The sequence below is a fragment of the Columba livia genome, chromosome 6 (genome assembly GCF_036013475.1).
Source record: "Columba livia isolate bColLiv1 breed racing homer chromosome 6, bColLiv1.pat.W.v2, whole genome shotgun sequence".
NCBI lineage: Eukaryota > Metazoa > Chordata > Aves > Columbiformes > Columbidae > Columba > Columba livia.
In genome coordinates, this window is record NC_088607.1 from 17,199,446 (window position 1) to 17,226,949 (window position 27,504).

The following is a 27,504-nucleotide window of genomic DNA, read 5'->3' on the forward strand; positions in this document are numbered from 1 at the left end:
ACTGGGATTTCTCATAACCAAGACAATAGCAATTATTTTGAAAGCTGAGAGAGGCATAGAAAATTATTGCTAACTAACCTATAAGGATAATTCAGTCTGAACTTCATTAAACAACAGTTTTTTAGTTTTTTGTTAAATTATTTGCTAACTTTTAAATGCAATTTTTTTTGTTCTGTCAGTGCTTTCTTTTGAAAAAGCAATGGTGTATTTTAACTGCAGGGTTTTCTACCACAGTGTTGTTAAATGTCAAGGTACTATAAAAATGAAAGTGCTCTCCATCTAGCATAAATGAAATACCACGCAATGCAACTGACCTTCCCACATTACCAAGACCTGTCTCCTGTCGCAGACACAGAATTGTGTTTGCTGGTAACTAGGCTTCTTTTTCCATCTCCTTTCAAAGATGAATAAAAATGCAAACTAATATAAGGAGTAAATTTGCAAGTGATTTCAAAAGTATGGGTGCTTGCATTTCTTTCTTCAGCTCTAGATTCTTTATGAACAGAATTGTTCTGTTTTCCTTTCTAAAGGGGCTTAGAAGTGAAAGTTCTTCTGGTTAATAGGTGGTGAGACTCATTATAATATTTTTTTTTTAAATACATTTATAATATTTACATGTAGCTACTTCTGTGCCAAATGACAGAAACTGTGTATTTCCAGAGTCTTCAGGCCTTAAGCTATTTGGGATAGAGTTGGAGTAGGTGATCACAGACAGTCCATAACATTCCCCTCAGCACTCCTGCTCAAAGCATTTCAGTTCTTGCTGAGCTAAAGCACATAGACTATGTGGTGGAATCCTTTTGTGTAACACTTAAGAGCAGAGTCATTAGCCCACAGAAATATTTTATCCTAATCTAAAGATTAGGGCAAAAAAAGAAACCAACCAACAACAGCTTTACTAGTGGAATCTGTAGAGACATTTTGGAAATTATTCCAGCAACACACCGTTTCTTGACCACGCATGAATCTTGAGCACATCCTCTGCAAAGTCAGTCCCCTGTGGCTTCCAGCACTGAGCTCTCTGTGCCTCAGTCTTTTTAACTATCAAGACAGGGGAAATTCCCTGTGTGTAAAACTGCAATTGCAGATAGTGTGATTATGGGAGGTTGTTAGAATGGGCAACAATACTACAGACACCTCCCCAAACTGCTGTGAGATGTATTAACTAACTTTACCTAGTGTCTTACGTCAAAGTGGTGGCCAAAGTCCTTACTGACTGCAGCTGGCATTCAGATGTTATATAAGTAATTATCTGGAAACCTGCACTGACAAGCAGAATGCATCTTCTGTAGTTATCCTATTTGTCCTTGTTACCACATTAATTGAATCCCATAAACCTCACTTAGAGTGTCTCATCATTTTGGAATACAACCATTTATGGCATCCACACATGAACAGTTTAAGGAAAGTCAAAACAAATAATAATAAGCTGGACACCTTTGTTAGATGGTCAGCAGCTTTAAGAGCCTCATTACAGGGTAATCAGTTGCATCTGGATATTCCTTAGGAGCAAATTACCAAAGTGTTTTAAAAAGCATTGCATAGGACTTGAATTAATCCCTTTTGGCAGCTGCATAATCATCATATGGGAAGCCACATAATCCTTTTCTTGCACCTTACATATTCTTACAAATTGCAGCCACTGAGCTAGTGTTAAAACATGTTTACATACATATGAACATGACATGCAGCTTGGATGGTCGTTTTTACTTCTGTTTTAGTTCCATTCTGTATTTAAAAGATCAAGACTTGTGATATTTCACACCACAGGAAAGGCACAAAAGGCATAAGCAAGCTGAATTCTGTATGTGGCAGTTCCAAATAAATATACTGAAATATAATTAGGATAAATCAAACATGCACCACAATGATATGGCATGAGACAAGCAGACTCCAAAAGCAAGTGGTGTATTTTTGCATCCTAACATTTCCTGTATTCACAAAGCCAATTCCCTCCTTGTTATTGCATTTTTGAGATGTAATTAGATGGTCTCAAAATATCTTTTTTCTATAACAACCCTTTTTGAAAGTCAAGTCTCTACTAATTGACTTGCAAAGGAACTGAACAGTATCACCATCAAAATACAGTAACATGACTTCATGTTTCCTGTCTAATAGATAAGGAAGCTGAAGGATGCGGACAGCGTACAATGAAGTTAAATTCTATTACTGTTAACAGGTGAACTTGGTGTTGTTTTGAGTTGTGCATTTAGTTCATTTGTCTTTTAAAATATATTAGCATTTTAAAAGGGTGCACGTACACAACAAAACCTGCCTTTTTGCTCAACACTGATACCAGAACAAAAGGGCGATACCAGAGTGGCAGCCTACTATACCGGCCAGCCTGCCCTTCCAATGCTGTTCTCTTCATCTTGTGCAGGGGTCTAACCTGGCTGGCGACAGCAGCATGTGCTGAAAGCTCCAGGATGTGAAGAATCACTTGACACAAAACCAGCTAGTGACCTAAGTGTGAGGGGTGCTACAGGCAATGACTGCAGGGTCACTTTTATCTGCACAATGTGATTTTTCAGTCCCAGAAGGCCTACAAATTCCCTCTTCCATTTATAGAAACAAAGCAACCACTTGACAACACAAATGGTCAATCCTAATGGAGGAGTGGGGTTTCTCTAGCATATTTGTCAAATTTGTCACATCTGGATGTTCTTGCAGATTGAATTTCAGCTGGTTCGTGTGCGGTTACACAGCTCATGTATGATCTTTGCTGGATAAGCAGAGGCACATAGAGCAACTTTGTGATGCACTGATCCATGGATACACCACCTGGTATTTCAAATGGTACTGCACCTTGCCCATTCCTACTTTCTACATGATTGCTGGACACTACTGGGATTCCTTTGGGTGAGATCATAACGTCCCTGCCTTCAGGCTCAGTTGCCTCCAGAGGAAGCACCTGCAGCCCACAGCAGATGCCCTGTCCTGGGGCCCGACCACCACGTTGCTGACAGCTCACCCAGGCTGCAGGACTCATCTCAGCTCAGGCAGCAGGACAGGTGTAAGGGCTGCTGGGAGAAAGCTCAGAGCTGGGCTTGAGACCCTCTTTCCCTTACTCTTATTTAATGACACATACAAAAAGAGAGATGTGCAGACCTGAGATGGTGCCAGCTCGGGCAGCGGGCACCCACAGAGCTTTGGCTGACCTAAAAGTTATTGCTTTGTACTGGAGCCGGGCTGGCAGGCCAGCACCCCTCTCTTCCTCTGGGACAGAAGCCAAGCGCAGTTCTAGGACACAGGAAAGGCCCGTGAGTCACACTGTGGTGTCAAAGGCATAAAGGGCACAAGGTGCCCTCTGCCAGTGCCGTACGGTGAGAGCATGGCTGAAATAGCTATTACTTGCTTCAAGTAAGGAAGAGTTTGAGACTAATCTGCTCTATTGAGCAAGCTTCATGCACATTTTTCCCCCAGCAGGTACAATATTTAAAAATCCTTTAGTGGTGCATTGTAAGGCTCCGACAGCAATATGCAGACAGACCTCAGTACAGCTGCTTTACAGAGGCCAGGTCAGCCTCAGAGTTTGCAAAATAACAAAATACATAAATGAGAGCATTGCAGCAGGATTCTGGACCCATACCAACTGCTTGGCAGGAAAGAGATACAGATTTCATATCATGTCTAGAACAAGATCATCCTTCCTTATCACAGCTGTGGTTGCAATGTAAGCCTGGAGCAGATACTGGAATTCTAAAATTCTGCATTTTCTGAAAGCAGATCTAGGTCCCCAGCAAGTAAAATGCTAGGGCTTGCCAGCACTTCTTTTTCCTGCTTCTGTTCCTCCTGCCAGTAGTTACAGTTATGCTGAAAAGTTACTTTGGAAGGTCACAGATAAAGATAGTTGGATATGGATTTGCAATCCCTGAACACATGCAGTATTTGAGAAGATGGTCTGATTTCATATTCTGGTTCAGTCCTTTTATAGTTAATCTCCCATTTTCTAACTGTGTAGGAATTGCAGATCTTGGCTAATCCTTCCTGTACGCCTCTGGTGGTTGGAACTTTTTCCATTGACAGCAGTTCCTCAGTACAGCTAAACAAAATCACTGTAAACTGTCAAACAGAAGACAAACGAGAGCTTACAAAATAGAATACTTGCTGAACTGAGACAAAACTTCAGGCGTCAACAATGATGATGGTAGGGGAGCAGAGACTATCTCGTTATAATTGCCAATTTAGCAACAGCTGAGCCTGTGCTTATCTGAATTGGTACTTCTGCTAAATTCAGGATGTTTTTGTCCTATGCTAAGCCTTGACATTAGCAGAGACAATGCAAATGCAGTGTTCCAGGGATAACTCCTCTCTCAAAAAACAGCAGGTGGTGGTTAGTCTGAGGACTGAATCCCAGGGGAAGATTGCTTTTTTCCCTCATGTGGGCACCTGCTGTGGAGCTGAGATTTTTTTGCACCTGCCTGCAAGCAGCAAGGTGATGACCGTGCACTGGTGTTTTTTCAGTTGAGGTTTGTAATTGTTCTCAGTTCAAGCCTTCACCTTTTTTTCTAAGCCCAAAATATAAATTCACTTTATTGTTGTTGTTGTTCAAAGCTTTCAAATCATACTCTTGAAGTCCTATCTAGATAATGGCTTGTCTTTGGATTGTGCTTCATAAAATGAGCATTCTGTTTTATCATGAAGTGGCTGCCACCAAACACCGGTGAATAAATTGTAAGTGTGCCTTATTCTATCAAGGATTGGTGATTTGTGAGAGATAATTACTGTTCAGGCTGTTGATTTGCTCTCTCAGCAAAAGATGTTTCAAGTTAATGAACAGCATATAAAAGGATATATAAAAAAATGCAAGAACCATTTGTCTCAAATAAATTTTGCTCCAATGCGGTAAAATGCAGACAAGAGTGCAGTAACAAAACAAATGCTCTTGCCCTTTTAAATGAAAACCAGTGTCTCAGGGCAATTTATATGACGGCAATAACTCATAATCTAAAAATAATCATGAACTATAATATTAGGCACAGGAAGTCCAAGTAAAAAAGAGCATGTTTAGTCTATAGATTATGTGAGTAATACAGTGCGGCACAGCTAAAACAGAAAGAGAATACAGAGTCCTGAAATTAAACTTAAACTATTCATTACATGAATAGAGGATGGCAAGAAACTGGAATATGAAACACATGTACAGGTATATTGCTGTCTATTTTGGGACAGCAACTTTCTAACGGCCTTCTAACCCGCACTGTATACAGGAGGAAGCATGTCCCTTCTCCAAGCTGACAGTTATTCTAGTCCCATAAATAGTACACTCTAAATTATGCAAGAGAAAAATAAAGTTGGAGGGATGACACAAAAATAAGCGACAGGATACAAACAAGGGAGAAAGTTGCCTTTGGCTGATATTTGAATTGTTATAGACCAATGTGCTGCATCATAAAAGGCTTTGATGGACCTATCATCAGCTGGGGTGTAATCTCATTTCCCATCGTGTGCTCTCCAAGTCATGGCTGCAGGTCTTCTTTCAATATGGGCAGCATGTCTGGTTTGCAGTTTGGAGATGAGGCAGATCATAGGTGTTCGTACTGCCTGTGGTCTGAGGTGTCAATATTCAAACCAGCTTTGACCAAAAATGCTGCTCCCGAGCTCATGCAGCGGGTCCTGCCGGCAGGGGCAGGGGCTGGCAGCACCCGTTCTGCCTGGAGCAGGTGTGCGGTGGCAGGAGTGCCAGTCTGGAGCACAGGGGGTCAGAAGAACCGAGCTTAGCAAGGAAGCTTTGTCTTTCTCAGTCTTGCTCTTTAACATGCAAGTTATCACTTGAGACTTGCACCACGGTGGTGTGTAGGCATAAGGTCTAAGGCCATTCAAGCTGACAAATCTCTGACTCATCTCTCCTCTGCATTGAGGTGATAGGCTTTCTGCATTAGCTGAAGTCTTTGAAATAAAAAAACTGACAGAGGAAAGACAAAAGGGAATTTAACAAAATGTCATAATTAATTCAACAACGTTTTAAATCACCAACTGCAATGTTATTCAATTTCAGTGGATAGGAAATTAAATAATTCAAAATATTTCAAATCTCACAAAGCTACTATTCAATTGAAAGCTCAAAAGTTCAGATCAATCTTCAGAGGGGTATATTTCTAATGGACAGGACTTCTCTCAAGCCAAGAACATGCATTATCTCTGCAATATTCTTTTCACGCTTACAGCTCTGGAGAGTACAATTTATTCATCTGTCAGATTGTATGCACTTCTTGCCAGGGTATCGTTTATATCTTATTTCTCCAAACCAGAAAAAAAAATTTAGAAAGAGACAGCAAGCAGAATAAACCCTTTAAATACAAATCAGCTGATTCAGAGCCTCTTCTCTATTTTCTGTCTCCTTCAACCATATTGCCTTGTATTACCCTTATGTTAAACCACTCAGATGAGCTTTTGCTCTCTGTGACAGAATTACAGAGAACAGGATAAGTAGTTTATCCTTTCAGTGTGCAAACCAGGCGTCTCCTCAAGCAGATGTGTTTGCGAGCCACCACGGGCAGGTGCAGTCAAGGGCTGCTCACACCCAGCAGTGTGACTGAAAAGGAAGGTCCCGCTGCACAAAGAACAGCGGAACAGGCAGATGATTCCCCTATTGCTGCGTAATTCTGTTCTTCAGTCACTGTGCAAAGTATGCAGTTAATGAGAGTCACCTACTGCTGCCAAAGCAATTTATCTTCTTGTGGTCTGTAATGAAGGCCAATGTTGCTCTTCTTTCCCCAGCACCCACGTGCCTGCACATGTACAGAGAGTTCCCCCACACAAGAAAGTCTAGAGACAAGAGAAGGCCGTTAGTACACACTTTCGGAAAGCTAATGTGCAGGATCGTTTCTGTTCAAGGACAAATGAGCCTTAAGTTACAGAGCTTTCCAAGGCAATGTTTCCTCCTCCACTCCCACCTGACACCAGAAGGCTGCTACCACCATCAGGTTGCCTGAGATTTCCTTTACTAAGACCATGTTTCCAATTGCTAAGAACCTTGACAAACTTTAAATACCATATGCTACATGCCCTACAGTGAGTATCTATGGAGGATTTCTTCTGTGATAGTTTGGCCACTTAATGAGAAATTGCAGTAGGTCTCTGACAGTCTCAAAGCTTGAGGCAGGGAATTGAAAATTAGGTGGTAGGGAGGGCTTCAGATTGGTGGTTGAGGTGGTGACTTCTCTGACTTGTATGAAGAATCTTCCTAAACACCTTGAAAATTTAAAGGCTGATGCTGCTCAGCTGGGATTTGATGAAAAGGAACTGGAATTTTCCAAGGATTTTTTTGTGTAAGGGACACGTTAAAAGAAGCAACGGGTCGTAACACCTTATCACTACCCACAGTGCTGTATAGCGAGCGGGATGTGCAAGCAGCCAGCCTGTCCTCCTGAGCTCTCAGTGACTTCCCTGCTTAGCCTGTCCTACTCAGAGGCAAAATAGAAAATGTGGATTCAGCAACAGGTGTAGTAAATGAAGGACAAGGAGCTTGAGCACTGAGCAGTCATTGAGAAAAATGGATAAGAGATTGTGGGCATTGATCTGTGACAGTCTGGGGCTGCAGAAGGGCTCTGGGTGTGGGGAGCTGTGGATCACAGATCGGAGCGAGGGGGCAGATGACAAATGGATGAGGAGATGAGGACTGAGACTGCCCACAGAGAAGGATGCGGATCCAGAGATGGGGATGGTCAGGAAGCAGACACAGAGGTCTGTCACCATCAGAGCCTGGAGCAACGTGTGCCTCAGCTCCTCTGCTGCTCTCCAGCACCTGGAAATGCCAGTGATGGGGCTTATCGCACAGACACACACGTCCTCATCGATGACACATCCAGCACGTGACAGATCCTGTGGCTCTGCCCCAAGAGATAACGCATGGCTGTGTCACTCAGGTAACCCGTAAGGAAAGCTGCTCCCCGCACTTCAGTTTCCCTTTAGTTTGAACACTTGGCAATTACACCCCGAAGTCTGTGCTCTAAGTACTTAACTGCCAAGCCCCCTGTTATGTCAAACGCTAGGAAATACCAGAACCACAGTGGCTTACACAACTTTAGTCCTGACCTCTTTTGTGAAAGGATCTGTCCGCGACGAGCCCGTTCACTCTTCCACAGCCCCCCACGCCACTCTCTTCGAAACCTGCTCCACAGGCACCATGGCTGTTTCCATGACTTTCCCCATGGTGCCTGTTGTTACAACACCAAGCACCCCACAAGGACACCCTTCCCCGGGGGGGTGAGCAGCGGGCAATACCAGGGGCCTGCAGCGCCAACCAATTTAAATAATCTCACTCCTCATGATGCCCATAACCTGATATATGTAGTTTTTTCCTCAGAATAATGGACATCACGTCAGTCACATGGTCAATACATGGCAACGCCATCGCTCCGCTTCCTGCTGCAAATTAAGCCCTGGTGATTCACGGACACCCTCCTCAGCCCCTAAAAAAGAGAGGCGGGTGTGCGGTAAGAGGGCACTTGCAGCCCCCCGCCCGCCGAGCCCTGACAGCCACAGCCCGGCCCGGCGCTGCCATGCAGGCCGGCGCGGCCCGCCTCCCGCCGCCCGGGCTCCCACACGGGCCTCAGCCAGCGGGACTCCCGCTCCCGGCCGCCATTGTCCATCCCCTTCCCCTCAGCGGAGCCGCCTCTCACCTCCCCCGGCCCGCTCGGCGTCCGTCCAGCACACCCGCTTCCTCTCACCGCCTCTCGGCGCCCCGGCTCGGCGGCAGCTCCCGCGCGCTCCAGCTCCCGCCGCCGGGTCCCTCAGGCCGGGGCGGCGGCAAACGGCGGGAGGACGGGGCCGGCCCGCGCTCGCGCACCGGCTCTGAGAGCCCTGGGAGAACAGTCCCAGCGCGCGGGACACTAAACTGGTGAAGATGTCACACAGTCTTGCTCCTTATAAAATACACACCTGGACAATTTCAGAGATTTAAAGGTGATTTATTTTCTCCGATTAAGCATTTAAATTTCTCTTTGTAGCATCGTACAAATACCATTTTCCCCAGCAGAACGGAGAAAATAATTTTCATGCATAAAGATACACAACTCCTCACATTGCTATAAGGAATCACAGCAAATGTTGTATCGTGTAGCACCAAGAAGAATTGTAATTACAGTGTGAAGAAAAGATACCACGAAAGCTACTTTTTTTTTTTCATGGTGAATCATTTAAGCCAACATGTTCATTCTGAAGTATATGCTGTTTCCCAAGCAATAAAAATTAAACTTTGCATTAAAAAAATTAAAATATACCTGTTTTAAAAATTTGACAGTTTCTACAAATTAAGCTATGAAATTTTATTTCTTTTCTTGCATAGCAATTTTCTTCAAACTTGGAAACAGATTAAGAAAAAAACATCAATTCTTCCTTTCCTGGCCTTCCCTTACCCAACCTGGTCAAAAAGCAGGGAGCAATTACTGAATATGCACAACTGCATCACGAGCCTGAACATTCCTCTGCAAATTAAGCATACAGTCCTACTCTTAAATTTCTTAGTGTAAAAATGGCACTAAAGAGTTCAATATTTACTGTCAAGTCACCCTTGACTTTCCAGGTCAATAAATATTTGGTAAGTGCCAGCTCTAAAAACTCAGCAAGGGACCAAAAACGTCAAACTTCAGGTCTTTCTTGCTGATATCACGATAACCAAAACACTTGTTTCTGTTGTGTTTTCATTACAAGGACTGGGACTAGATGTGACGGGTAATTTCAAATACACACACACAGCATTACCTGGAGGCACAGGGAACCGCTTGGAAATAGCACGAATTAGTGCACTATCCATACTGCAGAAGAGGAGACATAATTAAACTTCCTTTCTGAGAAGGAAAAGCTAGTAACGTTTAGTATTAAATCGAACCAAAGGAAAGACCTGTTGAGTAAGGAGGTTTGATGTAGCTGCTGCTCAAGAGCAGAACTTCACCATTTGCCCAAGGCATCTGAGATGCAAAGAAGCCAACAGAGGGGATCGCTCTCACAATAACTTTAGCCACTTGTACTTTCAGAATCAGGAAGACACATTATAAAATCAGCTTTTCATATGGACACGCTGCTCTCCGTCTGTGGGTACTGTCGTGCTACCCATTCTCATGACGTCCCTCCCAACTGTGCAATCTCTCCTGCAATACCAGCCTACCAGGACTGTGCGTGCTGCTGCCAGTACATTTGTGGTATCATGTACGAGGGCACCTCAGGATGTTCAATGAACCAAAAATTACCAATGGAAGAAGTAAAATAATTCAAGCTTACTGATTGCGCTATCCCTTATATTCTTCTTTAATCACACACATAAATCTACACTCAGTTTTGACTTCATGTTGCAGTCAATTTTCTGAACCATTACCTCTCCTTGAGCTGCTGGACAACCAGATACATTAAATCTTTCCTCACAATTTTGGAAGGGGTATTATTTACTTAAGCTCAAGAAAAAAAAAGTGATAGCATTAATTACATTGCAAACACATACTTTACAAATGTAGGTATACATTATGTTGGGGTTTAAGTTATCTTTTTGCTTGCACGGTGTATGGTGACTCCTTAGGGAATACCAAGGCAGCTCCTCTGGCATGTTTGTACAGATCTGTCACAGATCAGTCACACCACTGCTACATTAAAGCTCAGTCCAGCAAGATACAAAACTATAGGACTCTATTTAATGTTCTTTCTATATAGGGCTGTGACTCTAAATATGGATCTTGAAGTAAAGAAAAAAAACCCCCATGAATGTTACAAGACTTCCAGGGCTATTAAGATATTCCAACATTATTTAATATTTTTTTAAATGACTAGTCAGAATCTATGCCAAAACCATCGTAAAATATACATAGTTTATAATCTAGGGCTATCAACCTACTACAGGGCAATGCATTTACTCCAGTTGTCAGGCCAGCTTAAGTATTTGCTTAGGGTTTATTCTCCAGATTATCTCAACTGCTGTCTGTTCAGTAGAGAATGCAGAGTTAATGAAACTAATGAGAAATTCTGCCATGTTTTATCCTGTTACTTTCAAAGCTCAGAGAAACTTAGACTGTTCAGACACAAAGCTGTCCTGAAAATAAGGTTTTGTATTCACTCTTAATTACTCAAGTAAATATTTTTAAAAGGCTAATACATATTATTAGCTATACAGCGCCACAGTTGTGCATTGGTAGTTTACAGACATAACACATGACCGCTTTTCACAGGAATTTGTAATTTATACACAATGACTTGACAGATAGACGTGATTATCAGACAAGGAGTGCAAAATGGCATGCATCTGGTTGCTTTCAACTTATATGCATCACCTTCCATTTCAACATTATCTTTATTCAGTAGCTCACACTGCAGGCAAGCACCTCAGCTCACTCTTACATTTTGTATACACTGAGCTTAATACAATCTTCTGTATTTTCACATTCATAACATCTTTAAACTAATGATTACTGACATTTACATTCAAGTGGAAAATCCAAACTACAAACATTCTTTGTATATACATTCTTCAAGTTACACAAAGCCTACAAGCTACTCCACTCTTAAATACGCTTCCTTCCAGGAAAAGGCTATAAGGTACATTTTAATTAGATTATTCACAGCAATAAAATCATATTGTGCATACAACAGCAGATCAGTCTCCTGCTGCGGTTGAGTAGCACCTGTTTTCAAATGATTTCTGACATAGTTCTACTTGCTTACATCTCCCACTCTGCTGAGCTCCAGCAGCAGGCCAGGGCAGCTCGCCAGGCTCAGACACACTGTAGATGCCGTCTTGGTATAATTTAATGGGTAAAGCTTGCCATGATTAGAAGGTACGTTCTAATCATAGAAGAAGTATCTTAGAACACGCATGCAGCCCCGACTGGGTGCAGGCTGGTGCTAAAGGGACATCAATGACACTGATGGGACAATGCGAGTACTCTGGTCATCTCACCTTGGTCAGAGAGACGTGATGCAGTGTGAGATGAACAGCAACATCTCTGCCTTTGGAGATGACACAGGGAGCATCAGAACCAAACAATCAGCTTGTGGAGATGCCACATCCAGTTATATGTACAGATTCCTGTGTTCCTGAAATACATTTAATGCTGCGGAACCATCACAATTACTTTCTCTTCCTACAATTTTATCTGGAAATAAATATTAATCAAATCTGTGAATGGGGGAATTATCTGCATAGATTTTTTTCTGATTCCTGAAGGTTTACCCTGAACAGGTATGTGCCGGTGAATGACACTAGTGTCTCTCAACTGCAACACAGAACTGCACTTGCAGTACGTGGTCATAAGAAACACTTGTTTTCTCCATGGTACTGCAGAAGGCTTGCAACGCACAAGTCTTAGCAGGCTAAAAGTTACTGTAATGACAAAAGACTGGGTGGGGAAATGCTGAACTGTGTGACAGCCAACCGACTGCAGAGCACTGACGGGCGCTAATCTGTTGTGACCTTCCCTGGCTCTTGTATACACGTGCAAATCAGCATTTGGGGTGAACCCTGTCCGCTAAACTTACTGCATTCCAAAGCAAGTTGGAAGTTTGAAAAATACCAAGTGAACTATTTTTGAACACTAATGCTGTGAAATGTTTACATGTTTCTCGTGTTTTAAACCAGTTCCAACATTGCCTTATCAAGTGCACCACTTAAATAGCTATACAGCAATTTTTTTAAGATTCCTGCCCACTAAAAGGCATTACCTCAAAAATTTAGATCTTCAAAGCCCAGTCTCAGCTTTCACTAACTTTTGTCCACACCCACATTTTCTATATTCAGTTTCCCAGATACCATTTTTGCACATGTTCTGAAATGATTCAGCCTTAACAATAAAAAAAATGCATTAGTATTGATCTCCTGCATCTCCCTGGAATTCACAACTAGGTCTCCTGTTTCTCCCATCACAGGAGCTCATCCTTTACAACAAACTTAACGTAAAAAGTACATTTCTTCTACACCACAACTCAGTGGTTAGTGCAAGTTACCAAAAATTCGACTTCCATTTCCATCTTCTGTTACAATTTTCTCAAGCTCATTTTTTTACACTTCCCAGGAGGCTGGTAACATAGGGGGGGACCTCCTCAATCTCATCTGTTGAACCTGTTCTGATTTTGTAGAGTAAGCATTCACCACCAAAGGATGTGCGTGTATGAGCCACATGTCCCACAGGACACCCAGCTCCCTGTATGGCTGGAGTGGGGGCTGGAAAGGGGTCCCCAGTTCCACCTGCTGCTCCAGTGAAAAGTTAATCTATCAGTCGCTAGAAGGCGGCCACGACTGCTGGCTGCCCTTCTGGAAAGGAGAGCAAGGCAGGTGGTGAAAAGCTGTAATGGAAATCTGGAGCAGGAAGCACATCTAACACAGAGTCAGGTGGTGGCGAATCCTCACAAATGCGGGATTTAAACTTGGTTATCAATAAGGGCAGTTCATGTCCAAGCACTTACACAATATTCTGAGAAAGCTCAAGCATTTTTTTATGGCTAACAGTCACAGTCGAAGTAAATTTGGACAGCTTGATTTTTTTGCAAAAGATAATAAAGCCAATGAGTAAGATGTACACCAATCCCTAACGACTGGGAGTGGAGAAGGAGAGCCCTGGTGCTGGGGACAAGTGATTTTCCGGGTAGGCTGCAGGCACTGTGTTTCTCCATAGAGAGAATCAGCTACTCTTGCCAATGCCAAGGACAAAACCTGTCTCTCTTAACATCGTTAACTGCCAGATAATACTTCAAGGAGCCCCATTACAAGAGCAGAAACACCTGCTGACTTATATCTTTACTCTGTCAGAATTCAGAATTAACACTATTTACTGTTCTAACAATCACATTTACTCCTAACCTTTCTAAATGTAATCTTTTGGCGTGCATAAAGCAAAGAAAATGACTAGGGAAAGTACTTTCTCAAAAGCAACACTAAAGCTGCATTAGGCACGATTCAGTCTGGCTGCAGCGATGTTCTGAATTTAGAATTTCAGATTGTATAATTAAAATCCTGTCTTGTGCAAATATTTCTACCCTTATATTATTACGTTTTCATACACTCAGAGAGCAACAGAGGTGGATCTACCCGAAAGGTGTGGGATGGCACACGGCAAAGTCCTCTGAAACTTCCCCAGAGGTGACTGGGACACTTCTCCAGCAATGCTACTCAGCCTCACTACCCCAAGCAACTGGAGAGCGGAAAATCACAATTAACTTATAATAAAAACACACACAGACTGATAGATGTAACATTACCAGTATGCAAAAAATTTTAAATGAAACAAATTAAGAACTCCAAACATTAAATTCAGGTTTTTTATTGTAAACAGAATAACTCTAGCACTCTGTCATACTGGCTGTGTCACATGCACCCAATTCCACATCAACTGCTTAAAATAGCACTTGCAAAAATTACAGTTATGTAATAATAATTTATGGTTTCTTACATAAACTAATTAACAAGCACTAAAATTGAATTACAGTGTATTCTAGGTAGTTCTTTATTGCTTGTAGACACTGCAGCTTTGGATCCATTAAAATGAACCCATTAGTATGCCTGAGTTTATAAAAATTTACTGCTCTATTCAAACTCAGAAACTATAAAATGCTGGAGAACACTTAAAAGCAATTAAGAGTTGCTGCAAAACTACAAGGGTTTCCACATCCACTCACAGAACTTGGAAATTCTACATATTTTTCCTCTGGAAAACATGATTTGTGAGCTTGTGTTAAACACACTGCCATTCCAATTTATTTATATAATTTGTTAAAATTAGAGTTGATAGTAGTTCCATGAATATATATATCTATTTTTACATACGATAGAAGCCATTTTATTTTATTCACCGTAAGAGTGGTATGTTTAAATACTAAAATCCCAAAATATATATTTTTATAATGTTGTCAAAACTTTTAATATATATAATACAAATATTTTTACTAAAGGAAAACTATAAACAAAAGCAAAATGCAAGAGGGTAAAGAGAACATTTTATGTGAAAGATCCATGAAAAATAGGGTGAACAGAGACACCTCTACTGTTTTAGCTTATATTAATCCTTTGTTTTCCCTCAGACTACAAAAAAATGCTAGTGGCCTTCCCTGGCAACAGGTTACATCACAACCTACCATCAAATTATTAAAAAGATGTTGAAACACATACTGTTAACCTTTAAAACAACTTTTAAATACACTGTCTTTATTCAATTAGAAGAGACCCTCAGATAAATACAATATAAAGGCCTGTCAAAGCATTCATTCAGTTTGGCTTCAGAGCCAGCATAACAACATTGATTCACTGACAAGAACAGCCCCATCGAATAGAACAGGATTCCAGCATATGACACCATGTGTGTCACGTCAGGGCCTTAACTTCAGGTTCTTTTAATACAAAGAAAACTCTCAGTAACACTCCTGATGAGCAGATTTTATATCTTCAGTGCTCTGCATACTCTATCCCGTCTGAATACTTACAATCAACCTTATGTATTAAACAGGTAGGAGAACTTAGTAAGATGCTCCCTTACCTTTTCCTACTTGGGGGCTGTCCCACGCACCAGACCACTCTGCAGAAAGCTACAGCAAACTTGGTGAAGATTAGACACCATATATTGTTTTATCATTTTACTAAATTATGCAATATATATACATATAGTACTTCAATATACTTCTTGATCCTGCTGGGTTTTGTGCAGCCCTCTTAAAAGAAGTAGGAATAAACATTTTGTGATGTAACCTGAAGCACACCCTGCACTAGTGCAGGACTGCACACACAGTGCTGTCCCAAACGCCTTCCTGAGGGACCAGAAGGGCCCTCACAGACGCAGCCAGTGTGGCCGATTCATCACAGCGCCTGTCTCTGACATTCGTCTGTTCTTGAGTGAAGAACTAACACGTGCTTTAAGGTATGTGCACTAGTAAGTACTTTGCTGGACCAAGACCTGACATAACAAATGAGGCAAAACAGACTGAGTTCTTCATCGGTACATGCGCAACTGAAAACAAAAAATGTCACCAAATCAAGTATTTTGTATACCAAATGGAAACAATTCACAGTAACACAAACACTGAACAGGATGTTGACAGTATCAAGAGACTGGGACAACACTTTTGATAACAAAATTAAGATGTACTATTAAAGTGTTTCCAGCATTTTACTAGTTTTGATACAAAATGTCCCCAAATTTGTATAGAAAGATTAAAATCATGCCCGTATCCTCAATTATTCTCACTAAGATAATCCTCTCATGACTGTGTTGTTAAATTTCCTTTTTTCCCCCCACTAGTCTTCATAAAACTTAAATAGAAAATATGTTGGTTGCATTAAGGATCAATTAAAAAAAGTATCATTCAATGTGTTACATCAAAAAAATGTGAAAGTCTCTTTTTTTAAGAAAAATTGTTGACCCCCACCCAAAAAAGGACCTACTTGTCTCACCCCCTCCAGCTCCCAATAAGATAATTATTGGGATACTAAATGGCGTTTCTCAGGGACAGTAAGTATATTTCAAGCAATTCTGTTTGCTCTGGAGGGTTATTTTATCAACATGAAAATTTGAAGGGATATACTATTTAAAAAATATACTGCATCTACAAGTTTATTATTATTTTTGTTTCAGTTGATTTTGGTTTTCAACAGGTTGTCTGTAATATAAATGACACATGACCACAACTGATTTTGATATAGTCTCTATCCCTAACACACAGCTAATATCAAATGAACCAAGAAGGAATTTGGGACTTTCATAACAAACAGAACCATTCATCCCAACGATCTTTAATAATTTTGTTCCTCATGAAGTCCCCTGAATCCATGTCAGTACTGATCATTTGCCTCTCTTCATCCATGGGGGTTCTTCACAGTTTTGCAGCCATGAAATTGATATGTGGTTTCACCAGTGGAAAGAGCGGCAGACTGCGCTTGAATTCTGTCATATTTTCAATCACACTTGGCTGCAAAGAAGTGCACGCAAGAAAAAGTCTGCTCAATATCTTTAGTCAGAAAAGTGAGAAATTCCTTGCTTTTCATTTTAACTTTTGCTACAGCTACATATAAACACATTTTTCTTGCTCTGTTCTACAATGTTAGTGATTGTCACCATTTAAAAACCAGAACAGTGATCCACATTTCATTACTACAGATCCCCCAAAATACAAAGGTAACAGGACACACTGTTAAAAAGAAGAAAAACATGAGGAAAAATCCCTGTTGTTTTACAGGATGACACCATCTATGGAAAAAAAGCTGAAACATCAGTCCTACAATATCATTAACTTTAAAAAGTTTGTTTCTCCTTCCAAATTTATATTTAACGATTCTAAACTTCCATATTAAGTATACAGCCTGGCATTTTTTATGTGTTATTTCTTTTTACCTGTGGTAGTGGTGGTGCTGGTGCCAGGTTCACGTCATTTTGGCAGGGAAATTCTCCAACAACAGGGCCTATTTAACATCATCAGAATTAATTCAGGACAGCAATTTAATCAGTACCTTTTAAATAATCAACTGTCTTATAAGACAGGTATCTATATAAAGCACAGGTTATTAATTTTAAAGGATCTCTAAATAAGATTTTGCTTTTATACTCCATGGCTGTCTTTTGAAAGAGTTTAATCCATCACTTGACTTGAAAACACGTGCTGAGGCCGTGGCTTTTGTCCATTTTACTTGCACATGAAGAAAATGTAGAAATAAAAATTAGTAATCTACCGATCAATGAATACTCAAAACTGTTTCCCAGTACAAATCATGCAAACTGTAGTAAATGTCAGGGGTATATCACAACAGGAGCAATGCAACAACAGCACATCTTGCCTACAGAGGCCTGGGAGTTACTCTGTAGGCTCTGTGTACCAAAATTCTGGGTAACGCTCCAAGTCTTCCCCGCCTGTCCCCATGCACGCCCTACTCCAGTGCCCCCAAACTTCTTCCTGCATCCAACCCACTTGTCTGTAAGAACTTCTAGTCTTAAATTCCTCAAACCTCCCTTCTACCTCCATACCCAAACTTCAACCCTAAACTTCACCCTATGAGTTCAAGGTCTTCCCCCTGCTAAAATCCCAGGTATCTCTACCCTACTGCTTCCTGCTCTTTTCCACTCCCAGGGAAAATGGTGTGTCTGTGTGCAGGAGGAAGGGTACCTGCACTTGGAAGAATGCTTGCCTGGACTCACAGGAAATGCACTGAAGTCCCAATTCCGCTTTCATGGCAGAAAAGAGGCCATATGACAGATTAAATGGTTTAGGACTGGGGAGTATGTGGAGAGAATACCTTGCTATAGTTTCTGGAAGAGTAACCACTTGCTAGATTGTCTCCCATGCTCACCCTTGTCTTGGGAAGATCCCATTGCAAGCAACTAATAAACCATTCTGCCAATGGAGTTACTACATTTTAAAAAGTAGGGAGAAGTATTAGATCTATTTCTACTTAGCAATGATTAGTCATGAAAACTGAAGGATGCTTTGAAGCAAGTCTTCCTTACTCAGCCGCAGTGTTACAATTTCCATAGTACCATAAAAATCAACCATTCTGCGACTGGAAGGAGTTTCATGGCAGGCACACAGCTATCAGCAAGCCTTTCATATTCCTGATTTTGCAAACAGTTACATGTTGGAATTTAAGTCCAGTATAAACTGGTGAAAAATCCGCACAAAACACCACAGAAGTTTTTCCTCTCAGTTTATTTATATTAACCAGGAACACTCTTAACCTTTTCCTCTTGAATTCTAAAGTGGAACAACAGAGTTTACAATGCACAGCTGATGTAGATTATTTGAAAATAAAACCTAAATAAACTTTTACTTTCTCTAGTTTAAATATAATGTTTGACATTCCCAGAGGGCTGGGCTTTGTTTTTGTTTTTCATTCCAAAGTGCTTGAATAAAATTGTGGACATGAATTGCTTGTCAGCAAAAAACCCCACCCTCAATGGACTGACAACTGAAAATCCTATTTTTTTTCCCTGTAGGACTATTACCGAGGTTTATGTTTGTTTTAAATTATCCCATTGAAAAAAGAAGTGCTATTTTAAGAGATATTGTTTTAATATCAATATACTTCAGAATGGCTAAAGACCTTGGCCACAAACATCAATCAGAAAATTTGAAGCACCCGTGTGAAAAAAAACAACTATAAAAATAAATACTTTTTTCTCTGAAAAGTATATAATCTCTAGTTTTTCTTATAGTGCATTTGCATAATACATGGCTGTTTTTAACCACGACTTGCTTGAACAGGAATCGATTAAATACTATATTCAGCACAATACTTACAGGAATCCATTTCCCTTGCAAGGACATGTACTGATACCTTGTGTCTTCTGGGAGCATCTATTGCCAACAGCACCTACGGTAAAAAACATCAAGCCCTTCAGCTGTGAGAAGAATGACAGCATATAAATTTTAATTTAAGCTTTAAAATGAGGAATGAATTCTGGGATGCCCGTTCAAACATCATTAAAGGTCATCCCTACAGTACTTCTAATCATTTCACAATCAAGTTACGAAATTAATGTACTGTTTGGGAATCAGAAAAACTGAAAGTAATAGGAATTCAGCCATTAACTGTCATAGTATCAGGAATGCTATCTAAACTCTCTGCAGAATTTTCAATCCCTAGCAGCCTTCTGGAGGCACATTACCCTGAACACACTTATTAAACTCAGCTGCCTAGCTCACCAATCTAGCCAGTTTCTTCTGCTCTGGAATACTGGGTAATCATGTATTGAGCATTAGTGTAAGCAAAATAATATAGGTTCTTAAAAAAGAGAATGTGGATACTTGTTCAAGTTTTCATTTATTAAACAAAGACTGCTGGAATTCCATTTACTAAGAGTTTGCATTTGCTGCATATCTTTACCCATGCTATTGTACTATTAAAAAAAAATAGGCAAAAAGGAAAAGACAGAGTACAAAAGAGAAACCGTTTTGAAAGACATTAGCCCCCCCTCAAGAGAAAGAAAGAACATATAGATACACACATACCCATGCTTCTTCATGGGCAGAGATTTTTCCATACAACAGTAAGTTCCACATACATGCATCTACATTATTTTGCCAAGTATTCCCTGAGCTATTAGCTGCTCCATAAGTAATAAAACAATATGTACACTTTGCAATATAGTGAATTATCATTGTCTATGGAATTTTAAAAAAAGAAAGAATGAGGCCCAACTTGTTTGGGGGAGGTGGGAAGGATACCTCCCTAGTATTTCAGTTGCTTATATTAGATATCTATCTAGCAACTTCATGCTGGGTTGTAATGTACAATTACTGCATCATTATGCTGTTCCTTTGTTCTGCCTAACTTTGAGAAGATAAAAAAAAGGTGCTGATTACGGTGAACAAAGCTTTAAAAATACCCGTTTCATTCACAATTCATGCACACAAAATGAACAGAATCATTTACTGGTTGAAGAAAAATATAAAAGAACAAATGTACAATTTTGGCCAAGCTCAGTCATAAACCAGCACAATTTTATTCATAAAGAAAGGATAAACGAGACAAGAAAAGAATAAAAGATGGTAAAAAACCAAACCAAAACAAAACCAGAACCACACACAAACAGCAAAAATCCACCACCCACAAAGTAAACAAAGAAAACCACCACCAAACCAAACCACAGAAACCCCCCCCAGTCCTTTTCCACAGTGTTTACAGTATGCTAGCTGTCATTAAACTAATAAGATTCAGGAAACACAGTTACAATTGATGCAGATACCTTAATAATATCATCTACCTGAAACAGGTGTATGCTTTCATCGTTCACACAAATAACATCCAGTTATATCTACATCTCTTTCCAAGTTACATTTTAAGTACATGACTAACTTACCTTGTAGAACTGTATAATATCGTCCTTGGTCAGGGTCTTCAGATAAGCCACTTCAATGTTATCTGCACAACAACAGTACAAATTAGAACAAGTCTGCAAATCATAGCTGGTTATTAGCACACTACTTATTCAAAGTATTTTTCTTTCAAATTCAGGTGCTGTAATTGACTGCAAATATGATTTCCATTCTTAACTCTCAAGCTAGTACTTGCCTCACTAAAAGTGCCACTGGAAACTTGGCAGAAATGTACACTTCATTTGATTTGATTTACAAAAAAATGCATGTTTGAAGAATACTGATTGCACTGTCTGTTATTCAGTAGCTAAGACAGATATGCCTGCTTCTGTATATTATCTTCAATTCAATATTACACATTTCTAATGAAGACTGATTATAGATGGCTTTCATTCACAGTGAAGAGAACAGGATGGTAGGATGCACTTTGGCAGGACGTACTTTTAAATAAATGTGAGGAATGGTGGCTACATCCCACCGGTTCAGGAATAATCACCTTTAATATAGCTGGGAACAATGTGTCTCAGTAGCTACATCACTTCATATGAATCGAGCTGTAATGAATTAATCATGTGGTATCACTGCTGCCCAAGCGGGACTGTTTTGTGTTGTAGGCATGCTTGCTTTTCTGAGGGTTAGCAGGAAGATCAAACAAGAAATACGTGCAAGAGAACAAATGTGCAGCTAACAAGCCTGTGAGTCAGGCTGTAAGTAATTAATATGAAGTTCTACATGGATGAAATAAAAAAGAATCAACAAAACACAGTTTGAAAGACTAGATGACATTTGGAAGAAAAATTTTAAATGAAGTAAAACGGTAAAAGTAATAATAACAATGTAAAAACCTGAAGAAAAAACCCTTTCACTTCTTAAGGCTGGAATATGAATTTCTGATTTTGAGAATTCTAGTCATATTAGAATCATTAATGAAATAAAATTACTAGTGGGTAGAGGGGAATTAAAGATAGAAAAGTCAAGGGAAACAACAAATTGAGTGGGATTTAGATATGAAAGTCACGGCTACAGCTAGCAGTAAGAAATTCCAGAGAGATAATACAGATCCAAGTATGGTAAAAACAGAAACACAAGTCAGAGAAAAACTAAACTGTTTCAGACACAAAAAAAAGTACATGAGGGGATAAGTTTCCACATCACTCTTTATACTCAGGCATGAAACCTTGGCAGTAGTTCTCATTCTGTCTCAAGACCAAGCTAGATGACAATTCAAAGTGCTTCATTATTTAAACCATTCAGTTAAGTCATTGTCGACCAAAAAGACTATATTTGCTACCACGGAAGGCCAGCATTGTGCGTGTAAAGCAGAAGAGAACTCACAGGATGCAGAATGAGTTTTCTGTAGGAAGCACATTCTGCATGGAAGATGGGAAATTATAGCTGTGAATAAGAGTTGAGACATGAAAATGTGAAAAGCTGATCTGTACCTAAAACTTTCTTTTTAATGTTAGAAACTATATTATTAATATACCTCAGAATTTGGACTAAAAATCTTCAAACAATGATGAAAAAGGGAAAAATACGACTTAAATACTATGTAGGACCACAATGTAAATAACTGTCCATCCATTTTCAGTAATAACACCAGATGTTTGATCTCAATTGGTCTTCTACAAGCTTCTAATCTTCAAAGTACCACGGATGAAAAAAAAAACCCAGAATTCATGATCCTTCAAGCCTACTGTAAGCAGAGACAGCTCACATGTTAGTCAAGATCCCTGCTGTTGCCTTTGCCATGGCTCCCTCAGAGGAGCTGTGCAACGGGAAGAGGAATAGGGTTGATACAAATGTGTGCACCCGCAGAAGTGTCAGGTGTGTCTGAATGCGTCTCAGTCAAGTAGCAGGCACGTATGTAACACAGATGTTTGACCACCACGGAAATAAATTTGAGCTCCTGCGACATCAACATTGGCATTCAAACCACTTCCAATCCTTGACCTACTCCAAGTCTCCCTGAGGTCAGTGAAGCTTTCACACCCCCCGGCATACAGTGAACATCAGGAACACGCTTATCCTCCAACAGCTCCCGCAGCACTGAGAGCACAGGCTGCACAAATGAGGTGTTTTCTCAGGGCAGAAGGAAAAAATACAACTTACAGACACAAATCACAAAAAATATATCAAATTATGCACAGACTATGTAAAAGTTTAAGTCATTCCCAAATGAATATCACACTTAAGAGTCACAAGTGCAGCCAAACTAGTATATGCATTCAGTTTTAAAGGAATTATGATTTGTCTTACCTCTGTCAAAGTTATACTGCTGGGAAATGATTTCTCCCCAATATTTAGCACATTCTGCAGACAGCTTCTTTGGTTTGTCTAGACGACGAATTGCTAAAGCTTGGATATGTTTTTGGAAGGCCTCTTCTGTCATATCTTCTATGCATTTCTCCATAGTTTTTAAGAATGCTTCAACTCTGCTTTCTAGATAGTGTGGTGGCTTTTCAGATTGGATAATAAATCGCAGTCCTTGTATGCCATTTGCCCGACGTGGACCACTGAACACAATGTAACCTTGGCAAAACAAATTAAAACAGATTAAAAGAAATCCCTTTTTCCAGCATTAAATTTGCCAAACACAGTATGTTTGACAGGAATGCAATTTTATGCTAAGCTTAATTCTGTGTTATAAATGAAATATGCAGGTTTTAAAAATGTGCCACTGTATTTTTTTGAAACACTTTTATTTTACTGAGATAAATATCAGTTCAGGGGAGGGTGAGGAGGAGATGAGGAACACTAGGACAGAACAAAAGGAATTCTGTCATCAGGATTAGGGAACCAGAAATTAAGCCGTACTCTAGTGCTTCAGGAGACTCAACTTTAGCAACTTATTATCATTTTTTCGTAATGTCTAATCTGAATTATCTTTGCTGCAATGTAAGACCACTATTTCTTATCAATTAGATATAAAGAAAATATTATTCCCTTCCTTTTTGTTGCAGCATTTTACTTATCTGAACACTCAAGCCTTTTTTCAGTCTTCTTCCCTTTTTTGATAACTAATTTGTCACAGTTCAGTCTTTTAAATGCTGTTTTATAGCTCTCTAATTGTTCCTTGATGCTCATGTCGCTTCCCATGCTCATGTCCATACCTGAACAATACACAAGTATTTTCTGTGTGAATCCTGGAAGCTCCCATTTATGCATCCCAGCATTTTACACAGCAGCGTGACACTGCTGAATTATGTTCTACTTCTGATCCACTGTAACCTGTAGAATGTTTTCTACAAAACTGCTGCCTCGCCAGTTGCTTCCTACCTTGTATTTGTGCCACTGATTATTTCCTGCCAAACTGTTGCTACCAAATTGCGTCTTATCTTCCTTCAAGTCCTTTTTCCAAAATGTCAAACTAATTTTGAATTCTATCTTCCCACACACTCGAAGCCTCTCCCAGCTTAGCATTATCTGAAGGTTTAGTATATGCACTCTTCTATCATCCAGAGTTTTGATGAAAATACTAAACAGCACTGGATCACAACAGAGCTTTGCATAACACCATTTTTCTCATGAGCTGTTCTTCAGTCATGACTTTCCAGATGGTTTTGTGTAGCACTTCCACCTAGGTGCTCTAGCTTGCTTGAGAATTTTACATGCCTTTTGTACTATCAAGAAGTGTACAGAAGTATATGACATCACCGCTTCCATCTGTACAGCCAAACTCTGTATTAAAAAATAAGCTTAGTTTGACCTGATTTTGTCCAGTGACAGTCCCTCAGTTATCTTCTATGAATTCAGAACTGGTCTAATAACTTATTCCATATTTTCCAGGAACCAGAATTAAGCTGACTGATTCGTAATTTCCCTGCTCTTCTCTTTCCTAAGGAAAGATGCGGCATTTACCCGTGTTTATTTTTCCAGTATCTCATCTATCATCCACAAATTCTCAGTTAAAAGATTTCTAATTCCAGGATTGTGTAATTTGGGTTTTTTTTTTTAATGTAACATAGAGTTCATCATGCCTGAACTCTTTAAAAGCTTCTAATTTGCCTGAACAGCCTTTAATCTGTTATTCTTCTGTTCAAAGGTAAGCCTTGGGCTTTGATCGCTGGTACTTATTTTGGAAATCATCTGCTCATGGTTGATATTTCAAGCGAAAACTAACAAAGCCATATAAAACATACTGACTTTTTTTTCCCCCACCACTGACAACTTTTCCTCTTTCTTGTACCACTAAGTATTTATTTAATGAGTTCTTGTTACTACTTCGCCTGTTTATAGCAGTTACGCGGTGCTGGACACACAGAGTTCTTCCTCACTGGCTCTCCCCCTCCTCTTCATCTGTTACCTCCAGTTTCTATACAAAACCTGCCACGAGCACATTCCAAAAACCTGCTAAATAACCTGTATCCTGCCCTATTTTCAACATTATCTAGATAATGAAAATCCCTTTGTTCGAAATGCTATGGCTGATTCTGCTAGTTGCTCATAAGAAGTCTAATCTTGCCTGGTCTGCCGGGTAGTTGACAGTCATCACACTGAGACATGTCCCTGCCTCTCACCTTTGGGAAAACTTCTCACCAGTGCTTCAATCATGCAAACCATCACACAAAGTCTCTGTCTCTCCTTGTCATCCTGTTTGGAGTAATCTTACCAGCCCTCAGGCTTACTGGTTCAGGTAACGCTTATTTGTGCTTATTGGCGAACAGCTATACTCTAAAAAAGCCTGAAATGTATTTAAGTCTTCATCAACATGGCAGCTTACCATTCCCCATGCAGCAGTATTCCTAAGCTAGGGCTTGTGAATCATCAAGCACATCTGGAAGTAGGATCACAAGCACAAAAGACCAAACTCCTCCTGATTCTTTTAGAGGATCTAAAAATCTAGGAAACTGATCTAATCTCCTTTTGGTAAAAACGCTAGATGTGAAATTTCTGTACAGTTATCAAACTTTTTTTAAAGCTAGAGTTGGTTTCAGATATTTCAGAATTATCTCAAAAACTATACCTGCTTCTCAATTTAGAGCACGTGCACAGTAATATTCCTTCGAGTCACCAACAGTTAAAATTATTTACATTTACCAAGTGCACTCTAAATGGCATTCACTAAGCAACGAAAGAATGCCTCATCATCTCCCATGTAAGTGTGTGAGTATGTGAGTGTGTATACAGAAACTATGTGAAAACGTACCTAATTGTTCCTTGGTGCGCAGAGTATTGAAGCAGGGTTCCGAGATAATTTGACAAAAGAGCTCCAAAAACATGTTCTCAGAAGTGCTCTGCATGTCTGTCTGGTAATATATTTCAATGCCACAATTGTTATGAACTTCATTTCTCTGTTGATATACAAACCAACCTCCTAAAAGGCAAAGTTAAAACATTCGAATTAATAAAAATGTACATTCTTATTGTCCACAATTAAAAAGACCATGGTCCATCAGTTGTGGAATGGAGTTATAATAAATGGCTCACGACTGTTAAAGCAGAATTTCCACTAACAGCGTACTTTTCATGAAACGAGTAAAGAAAAGATTATTTTAACACATCGAAATGTCATAGCTTGAGCCTATCAGCAAGCAAACTGAAACTGGCTGCCTCTCCTCAAGCAAACATTTTTGGAACTGGAGTAGAATTCTGCATTGCCTGTAGTGTATAAATAGTTTCTAAGGACTATTTGTCAGAAACATTTATGAACATTAAAAATACTTCAGCATTTCAAAGCAATGGCTTCTTTGGTATATGGCAGTTTGCACAGGCTGATGATCAGTTATGGGTAATTTGCTTTGGCTGTATAGCTACATATGTCATCATTCCTGTATAACTCCCAGCAATTCCTTGAAAATCCTTTCTAATATATATATATATATATATATATATATATATATATACATTTCACAATAGAACTAAAATCATATACAAACACTATGACAGCAAAATAATTTATATTAGAAAAAAACAAAGTTACTTGTGTAAAATCTTTTATTCTTCTCAAAAAGCAAGAGTGATGAGATGATCCTTCACTGAATGTTCAATTAATGCTCAGAAGTGCTCAAAGAATAGTACTTATGCAAACGTGTGTACCATCTGTAGCAGAGTGGAACGTGGCTCTTATTTCCATAAATCACACTGAGTGAATTAGGGTTAAATCACAGAATGGTCTGGGTTTGAAGTGACCTTAAAGATCACCTATTTCAGACTTCCAAGAAGTTGAATTTACATACACAGATCAAAAATGAAATCAAATCCATTTTCAGGTATGCCAGAAAGATAATATATTAGTGTATAGTTTTATTAACGAAACCACCCCCTAATTATATTTTTAAATTTAAAGTTTAAAATAATTTGAAGGAAGTCTGATTTTGAAACAAACTCCTAGCAACAGAGTAACATTCATTTTAAAATGCCATTAACAAACAGATTCTCAATTTAATGTGCATTAAAAGTGGTAAATAAATCATGTAACTTACTGTCAGGAAGCTGCACTTCTCTGTATCTCACTAGCTGACTGGGAAGCAGCGGCTTTGTATGAGCGTGCTCAATGAGAGTGTCCTCAACCATCTGCATAATTCCTAACGCAGCCTGGAAGAGAAAACATAAGAGGATTTTTAACTATCGTTAGTTATTCTGTACCTAACAGCAGGGTAAGACTTTCCAGTTATTGATGGTGACATGAAAGAAAAGAAGAGAAAAGAAGAAAAAAGAATCAAGAACAGAAAGTATGGATATTGAAATTTAATAATACAGGAGAATTTAAGTTGATGAGAGGAAGTGGGG

At 39.6% G+C, this 27,504-nt stretch overlaps 2 protein-coding genes across 8 annotated transcripts in view; both read right to left on the reverse strand.

Moving 5' to 3' along the window:
- Nucleotides 1-8,904, reverse strand: part of CPEB3 (cytoplasmic polyadenylation element binding protein 3) — a 138,191-nt gene extending 129,287 nt beyond the window's left edge. The window contains exon 1 of the mRNA XM_065068367.1: nucleotides 8,625-8,904. The gene's annotated coding sequence lies outside the window, so the exon portion shown is untranslated. The remainder of the gene's footprint in view (nucleotides 1-8,624) is intronic.
- Nucleotides 8,905-14,224: 5,320 nt separating this feature from the next.
- IDE (insulin degrading enzyme) overlaps nucleotides 14,225-27,504 on the reverse strand; it is a 66,477-nt gene continuing 53,197 nt past the window's right edge. For all 7 annotated transcript variants that reach the window (XM_021293874.2, XM_065068357.1, XM_065068354.1 and 4 more), the window contains 7 exons: nucleotides 27,198-27,309; nucleotides 25,922-26,089; nucleotides 23,032-23,304; nucleotides 20,757-20,818; nucleotides 19,195-19,267; nucleotides 17,298-17,365; nucleotides 14,225-16,875 (listed from right to left, as the gene is read on the reverse strand). In XM_021293874.2, coding sequence (XP_021149549.1) covers nucleotides 16,780-16,875; nucleotides 17,298-17,365; nucleotides 19,195-19,267; nucleotides 20,757-20,818; nucleotides 23,032-23,304; nucleotides 25,922-26,089; nucleotides 27,198-27,309 — 852 coding nt within the window. In that variant the 3' untranslated portion in view covers nucleotides 14,225-16,779. The remainder of the gene's footprint in view (nucleotides 16,876-17,297; nucleotides 17,366-19,194; nucleotides 19,268-20,756; nucleotides 20,819-23,031; nucleotides 23,305-25,921; nucleotides 26,090-27,197; nucleotides 27,310-27,504) is intronic.